This window comes from Anser brachyrhynchus (genome assembly GCF_964034855.1).
Source record: "Anser brachyrhynchus genome assembly, chromosome: 3".
In the NCBI taxonomy this organism is placed as follows: domain Eukaryota; kingdom Metazoa; phylum Chordata; class Aves; order Anseriformes; family Anatidae; genus Anser; species Anser brachyrhynchus.
The window spans coordinates 6,619,412-6,638,369 of NC_137696.1; the positions used below are offsets into that span (position 1 = coordinate 6,619,412).

General features: G+C 43.6%; 1 protein-coding gene across 6 annotated transcripts in view; it reads left to right on the forward strand.

Annotated features, from left to right (window-relative positions):
* LOC308193337 (uncharacterized protein) overlaps positions 1–18,958 on the forward strand; it is a 129,933-nt gene that overhangs the window by 75,025 nt on the left and 35,950 nt on the right. For 4 of the 6 annotated variants that reach the window (XM_080587928.1, XM_080587929.1, XM_080587930.1 and 1 more), the window contains exons 1-2: positions 16,726–16,846; positions 18,695–18,771. In XM_080587928.1, coding sequence (XP_080444054.1) covers positions 16,841–16,846; positions 18,695–18,771 — 83 coding nt within the window. In that variant the 5' untranslated portion in view covers positions 16,726–16,840. Of the gene's footprint in view, positions 1–11,412; positions 11,498–11,992; positions 12,157–13,936; positions 18,772–18,958 lie in introns of those variants that run through there. The other 2 variants (XM_080587927.1, XR_013949545.1) reach the window with 2 other exon arrangements.

An 18,958-nucleotide genomic window follows, 5' to 3' on the forward strand; every position in this document is an offset into this window, starting at 1 on the left:
TCAGGGAAAAGGAGTCTGCTGGGAGCGTTTCTGGGTGGACTACACCCAGAGTGGTCCTTCTCATGGAAGTCAGTGTCCCAAAGTGGCTTGCTTCAGCAAAAGTGGAGGGGAGTCTTGGGCCATGGGTCCCTGGAGCTCTGTTGGCCCGGGGAAGGACCAGTCTTCTGCGTACAATGCTGGGAAGCAACTGCTGCGGGAATTTTTAGGGAATCGGACTTTCTGCAGAATAGAGTTTGGACAGAAAGTGGCTGTTTAACTCAGAAATGTCAGCTCCTCACAGAGAATTGCCAGATTGCTGATTTGGAGAACTTGGTCTTCTTTTTTCTTTTTGGTGGTTTTTTTTTTTTTCATTTTCTCTTCTTTTTTGCATGTGTATTTGATCTGTGAGAGGAGGCGGTTGCTATAAAAATGTTACTTTGATTCTCAGATTCTTGATAAAAAGTTGACATTTTCTGAAGGAAGAAAAAAGGTTCCCCAGCCTTACCCCTTAAAGTCACTGTAGCACATCGCCTGTCAAGTGGGCTGGCAAAATCCTGTATTTTGTGCTCAAGTTAATTTGGAAGTGACCTTTTAGGGGGGGAAAGGTGGCTGTGCCAGGGGATTGGCTGTGCTCAGCAGCACTATGGGATGTGGCGGATCCCATCCCAGTGACCTCCATTGTTTCAGGATTTTGTCGGGATCCTGGTGGAGACTGAAAGGACACCACCAGTGAAAATCCATCTTAGGGAAGAGATCCCACCCCAGCCTCCGTAACCCAGGGATGAAACCAGCTGGGAAGAGCTGCAATCTCTTTCACTGTGGCCAGGAAAGTCATTTTGTGTTCCCTGCGCAAGCTGGACTGAACTTGGCCCACGGATGATTGTTGCTGTCGATCCAAATCTCCCAAAAGGCTGGTGTATTTTCTTGCTAATAAATGTCCCACAAATGTTTTGAATTTCTGCACTCATTAGGGCTTAGGGAGGCGATTTGTCAGGACCAAAGACGTCTTCTACAATAAACCAGCAGCTGTCTGCAAAGGGTGAGGAGACATTTGTTGCCGTGAGCTGAGTCTGCTGTCAGCAACCAGGCCCCTGACCAGCCCTAGTAAATGTTTTATTGATTTAATATTAAATTAACTGCCCGGGCATAAGGAGTGCATTATTTTTAATGGCATTCTGATATTAGGGACTGCAGTTTGCTAGAATGCACCTGTAAAATTAGTATCCCTTAGTATTCTGCAGGAGCCATAAAACGTAGTGCTCTTTGTGCGCAGCGCTCTGAAGCTCGCCGTGGGTAATGTGACACGGCTCTCACTTGTAGCCTCTCTGGTGGCTGCACTGATCTCTGCTAGGAAAGGAAGAGGATTTGGGTCATCTTGGAAGGCTTATTCCAAGTTCATCTCTACTTTGCTCCGAAAGGGGTAAATGGAGCCTCTGAAGCCAGGGTCCTAATCCCAGAGCATCTTGTCTGACCAGGCATGGTACCACATGGCAGTTTCTATACAGGGCACTCAAAACAGCAAGGCACCTTCTGGAGGTCAATGTTGGCACCAGTGATCTTCCCCTGTTTTTTCCAGTTAATGCAAGAAAGGGAAAAATTACAATAAAAAATTATCACTTCTTCAGCCCCAAATGAACCACTCTGTAATGTGGCTGTCTTTTAGGGAAAGAGAAGGAAGCATAAGAGTGAAAATATTTCCTGATTTCAGAATTCATCCTGTTTTGTTGTTGTTGTTGTTGTTGTTGCTGCTGTTGTTGTTGTTGTTTTTTTGTTTGTTTGTTTTTACTGGGTTATGAATTTAGAAGAAGAAAAAATTAACTCATCGCAAACTGTGTTTTGTTTAACAACAACAACAAAGTTCAAACAGCATCACCCAGCTGTAGTTCTTATCATTCTTTACTTCTGGAAATTAGGGCATAAAAAAAGAAAATCTATCACTGGGAGCAGAGGGGATAGTTTTTGGCATAAGTTCTGCTCTCTAGTGCAACAGTTGCTTTTGTTTTCTGCTGAGTACTGCAGCCTGTTTCCATGTGGTGATCTCTTGTTTTTATCAAGTTCTGCTATTCAAGTACAAAGCGAGAATTTTTCTTATGTCAATAACATACACCTTGCTGCTCTACAATTACTGTTGGTTTTGCTTAAAATTACTATGATTGCTCTTTTGCTATGGCAACCTTTCTCTTTTTGCTAAAATGCATTCCTAGTAAATGTTGCATTTGGTTTTATGAAGGTTATAAAAATGTCACATTTGAGCTGTTTATATTTTTTAACTCCCTCAGAAATGGTTAATTACAAAGTCAAATCTTCTTAAATGGCATTCAGATGGGGATTCCAGGGAATCCCAAGATTTCTGAGGAGTTGCTTTGCATTGATTTCACAGCAATGAATCGCAAAGCTGAAACAATAATGGATACAAGACAGACCAGCAAGCATAAAGCCGTCATCTTAGTACTTGTAAGTACTCGGTTATGAAAATGAAAACACTAAACTAAAAGTGTGTAATCTTAGGGAATGAGGAAGGGTACCAAATTCCGTATGTTTTGTCAGTAAATTAAAGACTGAAGAGCTAAGGGGCTTTTCCTGTGACTGAGCGATTGAATTAATTTCAAGCAGCAAATCCAAGTAGCACAGCAATCTCAGGGGGTAGGTCATGATTAAAATGGACACAATGGCAAAATCTGACGCAAGGCCTTTTTCAACCACTTCCTTACAAGATAGCTCTTTGTAAATCTTGTTTGCAAAGGCACAAATGATCTCTCTTCTGCTTGCTTTCTTGGGCATACCAGTGAATGAAAATCACGTGTTAATATTCCTTAGGGAAATGTTGACAAGAAATGTTTATTTTTGTTGTGGTTTTCCACAGGAAATACAGGTTTCCTTTGGAAAAAAAAAAAAAAAGGAGGGGGGGAGAAGAAAATTGAAAATTTCACTGAACTTTTTCCTCAGAGTTTTGGGGACCAAAAATCAAATAGATCTCCTTTTCTAGAGAAAAATATGGAAGATGAGACAGAAAACTGAATCATATTTTAAAAGGCGTCAGTTGTTGTCTGTAGAGATTGTTGTTTCAACAGACGTAGTTTCTGTAGGAAGTCTCAGAAGAAAAAAGTTCACAAGCTCTCTCTGTGAGAGATCCTTTTTGTTGTCATAGTTGTTATCAAATTATAATGAATTTATCAGAAGACAAAATCTACCCAGCATCTCTCCATGGCTCTAACCCATGTGGGTGCACCAAGAGCACAGGGAAAACCATGTAAAGTGGCTCTGTGTTAAGGCTCCTGTTGTCTTCAGTACTAGATAGAATCATAGAACCGTTCAGTTTGGAAAAGACCCTTCAGATCACCAAGTCCAACCATCAGCCTAACACAGCCAAATCCGTGAAGCCAACCTCTTAATTTTTTCTATCATGATATCAGCGTTGTCCTTCCCACTCTTCTGCCACTTTCCCTCATGATGTATATGACACTAATTTGCCACCTTTCGTTTAAAATTCAGAGGTAAACACTTTGCAAGAGGGCCTGCATTTTGGGCCATTTCCACGGACTTAGCAAAGATGGGGCAGCTTAGCACTCATTTCAGGAGCTAGTTGTGTGAGTATCCTGCCCATTTTGTGCTGGCTCTCAGCTCAGCTTTTAGACCGAGGATTAGAAAATTGTACCAAAAGGTGGGTGACTGCTGGATGATCGCTTTTGAGTTGACAAATGCAGATAATTCATTGCCCGGGCAACTTGAGTTGACAGAGTCAAACCATACTTTTTTCAAAGGATGTGGTGGATTTACTTATTCCTGTTTCTGTATTTGATTTACTACCACATGATTTCATTAAATAAGAACTTAACATGGGGATTTCTGCCAAGCAACTTTAGGCAAGGCCCATATTCCACAAATCCCTAAATTTGAGGGTGGTGGGTGGGGGAATCATCATATTTTTCTAGCAGATGTCTGTGCTGCCTGTGGACTAGAGTTCGGGGCGGTTTGTTATTACTGTTGTTGCTTTAAAACCCTTGTAAAATTATGTTTATTTTTCTCCCATTAGATAATGAACTTGATTTTTTCCATCCAGTAAAAATGATGATAACTTTAATAACTATTAATTCTCTTAATTAATTGCAACACTGGAGGGAATAAAAGAGAAACCTTCAAACAGGCTTGAGCTGGTTTCAAATTCAAACAGAGCTCTCTCTTGCCCTCATCAAGTATAAGGCCACACAGCTCATGTTTGCTGGCATTTCTAAGTAGATAAAAGTGTGTTAGAAGGTTCCTACCATAATGCCTGGATAGAAAATCCATGCCCTGGTAGCTCAACTGTCCAGGTCACGTTAAATTGTTGTGGAAAATGAGAGAATGCAAAGAAGAAAATGCCAAAGAAAATGCAGTGAGAGAAGAAAAAATCAGGCAAGTTGGCCAAGAAGTCAGTTACACTTTTTGGCCCAGGTTCTGGTGTGGTATAAATCGTTACCGTTCAGCTTCGGTGCAGCCATTCTACTTCGCAGTTTTCAGTTTGACCTGTTGTCAACTTTGAGCAAAGGTGGTAACAGTCAAAATTACACACAGCCACAAAGCAGTTTAGCTCACTTTTGCATACTGATCTTTACCCTCAAATGTTGTTTGGAGGACTTGTTCCAGTCCTCACCATTAGGGTGAATATAATGCAAACTGAGATCATAGGAACAATACGCCTCAGCTGAAGGTCTGGTGTGGGAGACAGACTGGAGATGATCCATTGGTCTCAATTTCTGAGCTAGGTACCCACTCCTCTATTTGAGAAGGATTTCTAAATGACACCTAGCAAGGAGAAGTTAGAGGCATTTATGTGATCTCTGTCCACTGCCACCATCTTCAGTAGACTCTGGTTTTTGCTCTGAAATGCTCCAGAGACATTTCTGGGAGCTGTTCTCTGGAGCCTGTGTCAAGTGTAGCTCATCTGAACCCCGGGGTCCAAGTCAATGTGCACAGCCCTCAGGCAGAGCAGGCTGGGAAGGCCACCTGCTAACCGTTAGCCTCAGTACTTCTTTTTTGTTCTTTATTTGTCTGTCCTTCTTGGTCATTTCAGGTCTTGGCTTCAGGTGACAAATGGCACCATCGACCGGCTGCCATCTAGCAGCACATGCTGCTGCTCGCCTTCGAAACCCCTGAAGTGTTCTGGTCATTGCCCCAAGAAATTGTGTTTACATCATCTCCAGGAGACATCCGGAGTTAAAAAATGGCCAGAACAGCTTAGTGCTTTTGGCTTATTGTTTGAATATTTAAAGACATTGCATCTGGAAAGTATTCCATTAATTTGTGGCTAGCACCCATATATCAAATCCATGAGCTTCCAAGTAAACAGCTGTCACTGAAGCTGCCATGGAGGGAAATTGGCACCGCTAGCTTGTGGTGAGCAGAGAGGGAACATGCTGGTACAGACTAATCCAAGGAGGAAACTTTAACCCAGATGTGTAGAGGACAATGAATGAATTGTTCCGTAGAGCTCCTCAACTTTTCAGCTGCATTAATATGAGACACAATTAAGGCGTCAGACTGTTCTGTTCACTCACACACATACACAGAAGCATGCATATCATCATAGCCAGAAAGATGGGGTTGCATACTGTAACTATATGCCATAAAACAGCCTTCAAGTCATGCCTAGCTCTGGATTTCCTAATGCATCAAGGATTGCCTTGTCTAGCTTCCCTCCAGCCATAGGAAAGGGCCATTCCAATACTGCCACCAGTAGCAGTTGTGACCTTGCCATAAGTTGGCCATACTCAGTCTTGGGAAGTGATTCAGCCTAAAATTAACTCCACAGACAAAATACAAGATTCATCTTCAGCTAGTGCCACTTCCTGAAGCAGCTTCCTCTGTGCCCGTGCACACAAGAAGTGGATCGTGTGTGCAAGGAAGAGACGAGACTGTCCGTGTTGGTGGCAACCTGTCTTTAGGCGGGTTCAGCCACATAGGCGTCTTGTGGTGGGTATTCAGCCTGAAAAACTGAGGAACCAAAACCATCCATGCCCTCCCCACAAAAGACACAGTAGGCTCAGCACCCATCCAGACCCTGGTGTCGTGGGGAGGCGTGTGGGGTGTTTGCCACAAAATTTGAGCTGCTCTGGGGCTCTTGGCAGTGCTGTGTCCCCAGTGCCTCAGTTGGAACTGGGCTCAGCTCGGAGCAGTGCAAGAATTGCTACGTGAAGCCGGGTGAAATGCCGAGCCAAGGACTCGGCTTCAGTTTTCAAACACTGCCGTTACTGGCAGAGCCGTTGTGCAGCCTAAGGCAGGGGGGTGAGGGCCGGTTATTTTCAGTTATGTGTTTGATCAGTGTGTTTTCCATGCGGTGCTCAAGTAAATGAACTAATTAATTAAGAGGAATTGTACACATGGAAGAGGGGCAGAGGTGATATTGCTGCTTACATTTTCTAAGTAATGTTCGTCATCTAAGGGATGTTAGAGAAGTATTGAGAAACACCACATCAAGATCAGCCTTTCTCGTGGTAGGTGCTGGGGGGCATCCGGGGAGCTTACAGCTGCAGCGGTGGAAGGGCAGCAAGGAGGAGGGCTTCCCTTCTGCTCTCCAGAAGGGAGGATCTGAGGCCAAGGGACACGAGGTGGGGCCCCAGAGGAGGTGACCACATCAATCCAAGGGGAAGCGTGGATGACCTGGGATGCAGGGAAGAAAAGGAAGGGATAACCTTTCCAACTTCTGCCCAACAGATGCTCTGGCATCTACTCTGGATGCTCTGGCTCTCCACCGGACTTGGGATCTACCTTGTGTTTACTAACCAGCCCAAAGTGGGTTTGAACTGGTGACCTGAAGGTGAAGGGCTCTGCATCTTATTAGAATTACTGTGAGCTGCTGAATGAGTCCCCCATGGCAGTTAATATTTGATTATGGTTCTAGAAAATGTTCAGCTTTTACAATTAGTGTCAAAGCAGTGGTAAGCCCCTCTTTGATTCCTGGGTGTAGGCTCGTGCTTTTCTTAACCTCACACGTATGCTGGCATATTTACAGTAAGTGCTCAGGGGGTTGGGTTTTTTTATTATTATTTTTTTTTGAATTAAAAATGAAAGTTCCCCAGGGAAATTATGCAATGGGAAATAGCCACTTCAATAAACTTGACTCACACATTTTATTGATTATGGTAAATTTAATTATTCCATTTAAACCTTACTTACGCATAAAAAAAAATATATCCTTCCTACATGTTTTTTCCTGATTTTGTATCCCTCGCTACAGACCAAACATGTACTATATACATTATTCTACATTTTTAGAGGAGAAACACTCAAAGCTAAGCTTCTCCCTAATAATTATAAATTAAAATGAGAAAACATACCATAAATGGTATTCAAAACATCCTCAGATAGAACTTTGATTAATTAAACAGCAGTAATTATAGCTTTTAAATATTGTTTTGTCTCTGCCTTATATTCAGTGCACCATTTTTGCTAATGGAGACAATTACTCAAGTGCAAAGGATGTTAAAAAAAACACAAAACAGGTATTTCTCCATCTCAGTATTTCATTAGGTGATACCTTTCTTTTTCTGTATGCTCAGGTAATACCTAGAGGCCTCGATCTTTTTGGGAAACCACTGCACTAGGGTCTTTAGAGGCAACAGTCGAAAGAGCAGCAAAAGAGCTGGTCCCTGGGTCATTCCTGGGTTTTAACCTTTTTTCTCTAAAACAGAATTGCAAAATTGCTACTGGGTATCTTTCCCTTTCCCTGAATTCCTGCCACTGCTCCTGACCTACTGAACCGCTTCCAATGCAGGCAACCATCTTTTTTTTTTTTTCCTTCTTAAACTTAAGAATGGTCTCTCCTTCCTGAGGGAATTCATTCGTTTATTACCTTCTGACTCTTCCCATGAACAGGAATCTGTGGGACTGAGGGCAAAGCAGTTCACCATGGGTAGGAATTAGGCCACAGAAAGAGGAATTAGAGATGAAAAATGAAATGTAATTCACAAAGTTTTTGTACTGCCTCTTGCATGAGGGGACCATTTGGAGCCAGCCCATCCCAGCAGTGAGGCAAATCATGGTTTGTCTTCCTTCTTGAAGCTGCACAATTCAATCCGGAGTGCAGTATTTGGGGTTCTGCCTGGTTTTGAAAGCTGAATGGAGCCGGGATTTGCTCAAGTCATTGTTGCTTGGAGACACATCTTCCATCCAAGTGCTTTCTCAGGGCTGTCAGACCTGGGATTGTTGGAATCCCATGGCCAAACTCTCATCTGGTGAAATCTGAAAGGGAGACGCTTACTTCAAGGGAGCTGCACCTCTTTCATCAGTGAGGTGAGCCTGGGAGAAACCGATGAGTTGCTCCAGTTTCTCTCCTGGCAGCACTTTTGGCTGCCACTGCAGTCAAGCACAGTGACCAGCCCAGCACCCTTCTGGAAGTCCCTTCTTGGCAAAAGATGGGCTGGGGAATACTCCACAAAGACCTCAATGTCATTTCTGTCCCCGGGTTTTCCACGTTACAGCATAAGTGACTCAAGATAGGGGATACTTGTCCCATGGCTTGAAACAAAAATTTGGATGCTCTGTATCCTGGTGGGTTACAGATTTATTTGCTTTATTCAAAAAGTATAGCTGGAATTAAGTACTTACATATTTCTACATGACCTACCCTTAAAAATAACTACTATTTGATGTAAACTGGCGAGGTTCCCTTGAGTTAAATGGATTCACTCCAGGTTGCACCAGATGAGGATTAGGCCCCAAGATTCATGCAAGCCTGGTTGTGATGACCTTGAAAAGAACTTAGATTAAAGATGAGTTTGGAAGCAAACCGATTCATAAGCCTGGCTGATTTAGTTTGTTTTTCTGGCAAGTCCTAGTTTTCTGAAAATATGACCTTGTTACAATATGTATTACACCAAATCCTTCACTTAATGAGCCCATTGCCACAGATGTCACTCTCCATGCCATAACTCCCCAAAACATTTCAATTTCCTTCCCCATAACTGTCACCACGCTTGCTCTGGCCGCCACAGGGAGGAAACTTAGCCATGTAGCGGATCCCAGACTCGGCTCTTGGCCTAGATGACATGCAGAAGAGTTATTTTGCAGACGGACCAACCTAGGACACGTGTTCCCGCTGGGATCGGCACTCTGCTCTCCCCTCGTGGCCTCCTTAATGAGAGCGCGAGAGCTCAAACCAACAGCCAGCTCCTCAAATGGCAACAACAAAAGCCTCCTTCTCATTACCCAGGCTGACTCAGAAAAGAGTAGAAAAGGGTTTTTTTTGACAGAACTGTGGATCACAGACTCGCGAGATACAGCTTGTCACCTAGCACTGTCAGCGATGCTCCGTGTGAAGTTACAAGGTCACCTGCTTGCTTCCTGCCTCAGTTTCCACAGTTGTGGGGATAGTAGTGTCTCCCTGTGGGCCAGGGGCTCTGTGAGGATTAGTAAACCAGGAGATCTGGTGTGTAGCTCCTACGGTGTCGGTGGTGATATAGAGAGGCATATAAGCAACACTTCAAATGACGTACGAGCTGGAATCCCATGGCTAGAAGGAATTCTAACATCTGACTTAGGAGTTTAGGAATCACTCCAGAAAAAAAATAATAATCTTCCTTTTTCCCTCCTAAAAAGTGAGCCTAAAGCTGTTGTCTCTCTTCCTGCTTTTCGCAGTCTTGCATAATGATCTACATGAGAACCGCAAAGTACAAAAGCCAAATGCTTCATGCTCTAAGTTTTGAAATGGAGCAATTGCAGTGCTCTTGAGATTTTCTTTTTCCTTTGGATGTTTTTCTTTCAAAGCAAAGTGTAGTCAAAAAGGGATCTACTGGTGGGACTGCATATTTCAAAGAAATAGATGTGTATTCCTTATACAAACCCTATATAACCACGTAGGTATATGGTTCTTTTATATGGCTCTTTTGAAGTTTTGCCAGCCATTTCTGTTTACCACTGCTTCAAAGAAAGCGGAGTAGAGTGCCTGTGGAATCCCCGCTCTCCCAACACACAGAGACCTCGAGGTTGAAAAGAAGTTGCAATATTATTTTTCCCCCGCCTTTTTATTATTATTATTATTATTATTACTGCTATTACTAGTTGCAATAGCAAGTGCTTACCCAGTGAGGTGCTACATACCTTCAGCCCCCATGGGAGTCGCTGACAAGAACAAATACTCCCATAAGGGTTACTTGCCCATAATGTACTAGCAATATGGCTTGGCCAATTCTGCCCACCTTCCAACTCTCCTCTGAGTGCAGGAGGAAGGTCAGAACTGCCAGAGAAGGAGAGGTCTGGGAGGGAAAATGCTCCTCCTGGGTAGTGGACCCAGGGATGCTTTGGGAGCAGGCTGAGGTAGAACGTCTTCTGCAATGCCTTACTCCTGGTTAGTGCTGAAGATGCACAGGCACCAGTGTGCCAGCCACCTGCCTCATTGCACAGTGACACTTTCTCACATTCCTGTGAGAATAAATAGTTCCTCTCCCCTTCTCTATTTACAAGAATACCATGGTTTCACAGGGAAAAAAAGACTTGATTTTTCCACATCCCTTCCTCTTCCTTTAGCCTGTTTGATTCACTAATTAGTTTTGTACCCTCTAAGATAGACTCACTTTTAAAGCTTTATTTGTTTCCCTTTTTGTTTGTTTTTGTTGTTATTGGTAGGTTCAAGAGAAAAGTTTGAAGGCCTCATCTACTAGATGGCACGTGTGCATGGCTTTCTTCACTTTGCCATCCTCCACAAGATCTCATCACGCTTGCCTAGAACCTAATCTGTAACACCCACCACAGAGCTGGTCCCAAGGAAAAGAGACAGTGGCTCACCACGTGACATCCTTTCTCTTAAGATCCCATTTCCTCCTACGTGGCCCCACTTGCCGGGCTGGCAGGATGGGTTCCCCCACTGCGCCGCGCTGGTTGGACGTAATCGCTGTAGTGCCACTGAGCAACATGTGGCGAACAGCTTTATCACCAAGGGCAGCCCAGCAAGCCGGGATGGATGAATGAGAAGCAGCTTCCAGCAGGGATGCTCCTCCATATTTTAAGTTAGTCTTTCGTGGAGAGTTGGGGAAGAAGAGATTGTTGTTTTTTTTCCCTCTGTGTGATTCATTTTAAATGGCGCTATCTCTCACGGCACAGAGGGGCACCAGACAGCTTGTATAAAAGGTTGTCCTCAGGGATATCCTATTAATTTCTTAATCATTGAAAAGGCCAAAAATAGCTTCAGAGTCCAGCATCTCTGGGCAGCTGATCTGAAGGAAACCTGGAGAGAACAAGCCTATATCCTGAGAGCCCTCACCCAGCCCCATTTGACCACATCACAGCTGAGTTTGTGGTTGGCCAGAAACCCCATCTTGCGTCCCTACAGAGCTCAGGCATGCCTTCAGACAAGTGCTCTACTCGTAATCTATCTATCCTACATGGTCTTTTTCTGAGCACCTCCCAGACCTTGCTACGTTTATCCTCTTAGCACCTCTGTAATTATCTCTCTTGTAACAGATGAGAAACAGAAGAACATGGAGATTTTGCAATTTGAGCTGAGGCAGGCAGGAGCTCTTTGGCAGAAGAAGAGGCCTCCCAAGGGGTGAGTAATGTCCTTTTGACAATCCCATTAGACTTCTGTTTGTATCATTATGTACCTGGATACAAACCCCAAAGTTAAGCCCAAAGCATCTTGTAGACAGCAAAGTCACTCTCTGAATCTGGCTCTTCTGGGAGCGATGGCAGTGCTCTCACCACTGTCCTTCCCAGTCCCTGTCATAATTCCCAGAGACCAGATCTGCGAAACAGTTGCATTCTGTTCCAGTTTGAAGGATCAAGCCTTATTTATACAACCAACATAAACATCTCTTTAGCTTGACAAATATACAGAAAATTCAGAACAGCTGCAGTCGTTGTGTGCAGTATTTTTCAGAATAATTTTGTGCACTCACAACTTTATTTTAACCAGAGTAACTGGCACAGTGAATCAAATGGCACTTGGCTTTAAATGCTTACGGTCAGCCCTAGTACTGATTATATCAACGGGAACTTTACCAGATACCTGAATATAGCATTAAACCCTAATCAGCAGAAGGAATTGAGTATAAGAAGTGCTGAGTGGAGAGGGAAACCAATTGGATAATGTCCTTCAGGTGAGGCACATGCTTAGCCAAATGGAGGGCTCTGTATAAAACCAAGTGGAGCAATGGAAATCAGATCAGCAAGGCCTAAGGTCTGCCTAATGAACATCCTTCCCAGCATGTGAGTAAGCGGCACGTTAATTAGGCATAGCTAGGCAGGGAGCAGCGGTTATGACAGGAGAGGCTTTAATTGATAGGATCATTTTCAGCACAATAATATTAATTAGCAATTGCGATAGGGAACATGAGGGCAGGCGGAGCACTTTCTGTCAAGGTATTTTTGTAAAGAATTAGTGTGTATAAACACCCATTGTAAATACATAGCCCTTGTCAGGCATAATAAATATCTTGGCACATACCATCCCTTCTCACAATGGAAAGATAGTTAAAGACACAATTGCATACTACGGTGTTTCTCCCAGATGCTAACTGTGTCACTGGAGAGATCTAAATAATTATGGTAGGAAAATATTGGGTGACTGTTAACAGCCATTTCCAAAATGCAGGCAAGAGATAGATTGTGAAAAATGCTGTGAGCATTGAGCCAGCCATGGAAAAAGCTAAAGGAAAAATATATTTCTGAAGAGAACATGGAAATTTGAAGTGGGAGTTAGGTGCCTAAACATCTTGGAAGAACTTAGACCCCAAGCTTACTGAAGCCAAATCCCACCCTAGCCTGCAAATACTTTCACATTCACAACCTTCACGATTCCTCCTATGTATGTTGTTCTTAGAAGCTTGTACAAGAAGGGCCGAATCCTGAGGACATTACTTACCGGAAATTTCTATTCATGTCACTGAATATTTACTACTGATCATCCTAGTAATAATTATCATGAAAAAATGTGTTATATTACTTGTTACATTTTATTATATATTGCACATATATTGTATAACTCCATATTACAGGTCTACATTACATACCTGTAATATTATGTCCTGGTAATTAAACCAATTAAAGTGCAGTTATGATCTCACTAAAGCCCAGAAATATGAGATGTCAATCAATTCGGTTTTCATCTAGATAAAATCTTATCAAAGCCAAGTGATTCAGTTCTTAAAACCAAGTGTTCTTATGTCTGTGTCTCCATTCATGACGCATAGAAAAACACAATCCAGAGAATGCCTGTATAGGCATATGTGACCTGCGTGCACAGTCCCCGTTGTGAAACAAACTGCTACTGGGTATTTTTAGCTCTTTAGTTCCTGTGATACATCATCTGGGCAGGCTGTTCTGTTGGAATCATAAAATTTCAATTATTTAGGAATATTGCATAGTTCTTTACTAATCTGGTATGAGCAATACACAGCCCTCCGTCGAGTGTGTAGGTTTTGCTCATCTTCCCTCAGAGGACACCAGAACAACCTAGATGAGCTGAGCTACCTAGCTGTGGTCAGATGCCATTTTCCTGGTTGCTGCAGTACCTAAACTGGTCCCTGCAGAGTCGGCAGGTCCAGCTCTCCCTCTCAGCTCCTACAGGGCTGAGAGGTGATCCTGAATTAATTCCTTTGAAGTTGCCCAGGACTAGTGCATGCCTGCCTGGAGCATGACATTATACTCCGGGATAAACATACGCAGGGCAGAAATCTTCATCCCACTCAAGTTCTCCCATGGCTCTTACGGTGCGGGTAAGATTTTGGCCAAAGCCTCACTGCTGTCCCAGTCAGTTGCTGGGAGCTTGTTTCCTGGGGCTGAGTAATGGCAATTTTGGGGTTTGTGCTTTGCATTAAAAAGTCATTTGGTACAGCCATGTTCATGATCACCAGATACTGCACCACGAAAAATTCCAGTTACGCAAAAGAGGCATCAGAGGAGTGGCAGTGACATAGGATTAATTGAACTGGGCTGTTTCTGACACTGACCAAGTGTTTCCCCTAATGTCCTGCACTCTGTTTCACAGCTGCATTGCTCTAGATCTGCTTGAGGCTGAAGGCAAGGACTGCGTTCGCACGTTGTCTGCACAGCATCTGCACCATCATCAGGCCTTGATCCCGGCTATCATCTCCAAGAGAGGCGCAAACATAAGCAATAGTAGTAATAATAATAAGGATAATGCCAGTGAACGACTGGTGATAGTTACCTTTTAATATGCTCCAGAAGAGCTCTGCACATCAGTTTCAGCTCATCTGCGCGGGGAAGCTGTTTATATTCATATTGTCTTTCTGACGGGAGGAGAGTGTTAATGCCCAGAGTTGGAGAGCATGGGGAGAAAAGAGAATGTGAAGTGATTTTTCTATTGTGCCCAACAAGATTATGATCAGAAGAGGAGGAAGAGAGGAAAATGCGGACAATATTTTTATTACTAAAATGAAAGAATTTGAATGTAATCATAGCAGTTAGGGAAATGTGTTTTAAAAGACCTTGAGAGAGGTCATAATGAGAGTTTACTTTGTAGATCTAATCATGGTTTACAAGACCGTATGCCAGTTCCCAGTGGTGTCCATAGTGAACAGCAGGACACCAGTAATTTTCCAGATGTGGCTTCACCCCCCAGGAGGAGAACAAAACCAATGAGAAGAACTGGAGTGGCCCAGCACTGGGGGAGCCTCTGAACTGCTCTCCATCCTTTGTCTGGATGCCCTCACGAATAGTTTGGCTGTTGCCTGGTAACATTGGCATAAATTCTTCTGCAGAGTGACTGGGAGAAACTCGGAGCCGGGCCATAGGACCGATTTTATGGAAGAGTCTTTATGAAACAGGGCTGAAGTGCACATGCCGTGACATCTGTCCCAGATACCTGATGCATATTCAGGGCCTCATCGGGATTGTGGGTGAGGGTAAGGATGTTGGATGCCGGCAAGGCACTACTACCTCGTGAAACATCCCAGCATAGAGAAGGTCACGGTCTCAACTTCTGGCCTAAATTTCCTGCAACTTGAATGCTTGCATACTTGCCCCCCCCTCGGTCAGATCCATCCATCTTCCACCTTGTGTGCCCTATTGCACTGCAGTGGGAGCACTCTGCTGGTAAGAGCACACCAGCAATGGGGACTTCGCAGGGGACTACATGGAGTCACCAGATCTTTTCCCATTTTTGTCTGGCCTTTGTTTTGGAGGAGTGGATTTAAGAGGATTTAAGAGGAAAAGATATCTTGAAGAAGGTGAAAAAAATGATGTTAAACAGGAAAGGAATCTCTGGAGTTAACCTCCTCTGGAGGTTGTTCTTGCAGCCTAACACGCTTGCTCCAGGTTGCTCTTTCCCTCTCTGTCTCACGTGCTTTGCCCTCTGGTTTGTGATTGACATCAGCCTGGGGAAGGGAATTGTCGCAGATGACACAGAGGTTTGTGATTTCACCAGTAACTGATTCATAACTTACTTTGGAAGATTAGGGAACACACTAAGATACACAAGAATAGCTTCCATTGTGTAGATGGTAGCTGATGTCTAGGCATTGCTTGCGCTGTGGTTGCAGGGAACATACTGTCATTTCTGTGAAAAAAGCACAGGTCATGATAGCCAAATCTTTACATGGGAGGAAGGGCTGGAGTTCCCTAACGAGCTGGAGATGGAAGGAGGAAATTGTATTCAGTGACACCGAGTGGTCACCTCAGGGCAGTGATGCATCAGAGGACAGGGAGGCCTCGTTCTGCTTAGCCAGAGGAGCGTTGCCTGCCCTCACTGCAGATCACAGCAGGAGCTGCTGAGTCAAAGAGGAGAGCAGCCCGAGCCGGGGCTGTGCCGAGGAGGAGTGCACTGCTATATGCATTACTAGGGATTGGTTGAGAGTCTTGGAGAAGAAAAGGGAAAAGCCCTCATGGGAGATGGTCTATTTTTAATGAGCCCAAACCTCTTCCACAAATTAAGTGAAATATTTTAAAAGGAAACAATATTACTTTGGTTTTATTTGTTTCAGCTACTTAGTTACAGCTCCACGTGGACACAATTAATGGAGGAAATAGAGTATTTTATAAGCCCAGGACTCTGAGATAGATATTTTGTGACCATGTGAATTTTTTTGCCCTAATCACCGTGCATTCCTTGGGAGAAGGTTGTATATTGCCGAAAATTATTAACCTTGGTTCCAAAACCGTTATGTCTAGTCATTGAATGGCAAAGGTTAAGAATTGTCATGGCATTATTCAGTGATGAGTTTTGCCCTCCGTTTTTGATTAAAGTCCCTGCTGTCCATCTCTGGCTCAGGTCTGTTCTAATTCTGTTCAAAGTATTCCCCTGCAAGAAAGAGAGAAATGACCTTTCCACTGGAGCTAGTTTTATTTCTCAGATCCCTTTCAGACTCCCCCTTGTGACTTCACATAAATCACTTGGATGTTCAATACCTCATGTCTCCATTTTTTAATGGAAAGAATGTGATTTCCCCTTTATTTGCCCATTTACGTGATGAATTTCTCAGGACAACGAATCCTCTTGTGTGGGTGGTATCTAACACCAACACATCTGATCTTTGCTGGTCAAAGAAGAAAAAGAGATCAAGGTAAAACCTGGGGATGAATGTTGTCTGGATGAAGAGTTTCGTCTGTGCCTTGACATGCTTTCTTGGTGATGGAAACAATGAAGAAGTCATCCTTAGAAAAAATAATGTGTTCTTCCTCCTCTGGGAGTGCATGAAATATCAGAGACAGGAGCCATGAAACGCCAGGTCTGGGCTTTCTGGCTGCAATGAGTGCGACGGCCGGGTGTGATTTCTGGATTTCTGAATGGAGACAATTGATCAGTTCCTCGGATGATACAAGCCTATATACCTCGTTAAGCAGCCATCCAATTCTCACAGGCAGACGTCAGTATTCTCCCTTTTAGCTCTCAGACCAGCGCTGCTGAGAAGATTTCACTGCAACAGGCTATTACATGGAGGTAAACAGCATCTTGTGGACACGGTAATCTGTGCAAATATCCCGACAGCTAAGCGCAGCAGTGCAGTAAATAAGCAAACAGCCCCAACGCCCCTTGCCCTCCACCGTGCCAATAAATACAGTTTACTGTACACATCACTCTTCAGGGCCGTGTTGGGATGGTGTGAATCCATTAGTAGGGCAAGGGTGAGTGACTTCTGACTTCAGTGACCCTTAAAGTTAATCCAGCATTGTAGGGGCAGAATTAAATGTGATGAGCTCAGAAAGTGTGATAAAACCAGATTTAAGTGCACAGCTGGGCAGCAACCTATAAAGGCAGAATTTAAAACCGTAATAAAAACTTTGTAATCTAATTACGACGGTAAAGTTAAAGGTGAGGTATTTGCAGCATGATTCACATGCACCACGGCTAACCTCTGACATCTTGAATATATTATGTGGTTTCTTCACTACAGGAGTAATTTTTTAGTTGCTCTCTTGCACTACATGGTTCCCCAGGTTTTATTCTCAATGTCTTTGGAGGTTTCGGGACAGGACAAAGCTGCGGGTCAGCACTTGGCAAAACATCTGCTTCCCCGTGCGTCTCGCTCGAGGCTTCTCACAGGGCTGCTCCTCCCCAAGCTCTGGGCACTGGCACCCAGGCACGGGGCTGCAGCAGGTGCGCACCTCCGAAAAATCGCAGTACAGTCTGAGGAGAAACTACAGCAAGAGCAGGCATATCCCAAGCAAATTTTAGCCTAGCTAGTCCTAACAGGAGGGAGGATGCAGAGCAGGATACAGGCTTGGATGCAGGATCTGATTGCCAGCAGCCAGCTCCCATGGAAGCCCATGCTGTCATGTCTTCATTGCAATTGGCACCTAATTAACACCACCTCAGATATGCGGTCATCTCTCTGATTTCAGTGCTGGCTTGTCCCAAAACCAAAGCAATGGGAAAAACCAGCCCCTTGAACTCTGCCTGATTCTCCTTCACTGCTGCCAGTGGACAAGACTCATTTTCCCCAGCTGGTGGGCTTCAGAGCTCTCCTTCTGGGACAGGCACTGAAGGCTGTCAGCTACAATAGCAGCCTTGGATCCAAGTCTAGCCTCTTTCACCAGAAAGGCCACAAGGAGTTAAATATTCTGAAATAAAGGTCTTTTTCCTGGGTCCCATTAAGTATTGTCCAACATCCAACGAGCACTGCATGTTATGGGGGTGTAGCGATGGGATTTAAACAAGTTTGCTCAGCGTGGTTACAGCTGGGCAGTTGCTCTAGGAAAAGCAGCTGGGAAGCTCACTCTTTTTCTTCAGCCAACCTGTTTCAAGACAGAAATTTCAAGTCATTTAGAAATCTGTTCCATGAGATAGATTTGACTTTTCTTTTTTTCTAGATTCCCCAACTGGAACAACAATGTCAGAAGAAAATCTCTTTATATGAAGCATGAAAAACTATATTGTAATTTTTGAATTTACAGAACTTGGGGACATCTTAGAAATCAAATTACATTTCATTTAATTTTGTTCGAATTTAGCCCAAAGGTTTCCTTTTAAGTCTGATTGACGTGAAGCAATGTTCATACAATGTACTGCTCACAGAAGTTGTTGTTCATGGAAGTGTTGTTTGTGGAATCAGCATCCCAAAATAAACTACGCCCTCCCCCGGTGCAATGTGCACCCAGCTAAACAAGCTCTGTAAATATTATTCTTAAACTGCTTAAATATTTCCTATATTTGTGAAACCTAATTGAAACAAATCTGTTGCTTAGGTTTCCCCAATATGTAATCAAACAGTGTTCTTCCTGAAGGAAATTAGTAATTTTTCAGAAATTGCGTTTCAGAATCTGTCCTTCTTTTTCCCCTTTCATCAAGCTTGGAGGTGAACAGCAGAGCCACCAAGGACAGTGTGCAGGAATCAGAGTGATGTTCTCTCTCATGGGAAGAGAAAGGTAAGAACCAGTAGCATAAAAGAAAGATTAATATCAGCAATGGGTGGGAAAAAGGTGTGGGGTGCTCTTGGAAGGGGACTACTCAAAGCTTCCAAGGGCAGCTGGCATTTGTGGTAGTGGGCCTATCTCTATTGTTATTTAAAGAAAGAGAGAGAGTCTTTCTATTTTAGAAGGAGAAGAAGGTGCT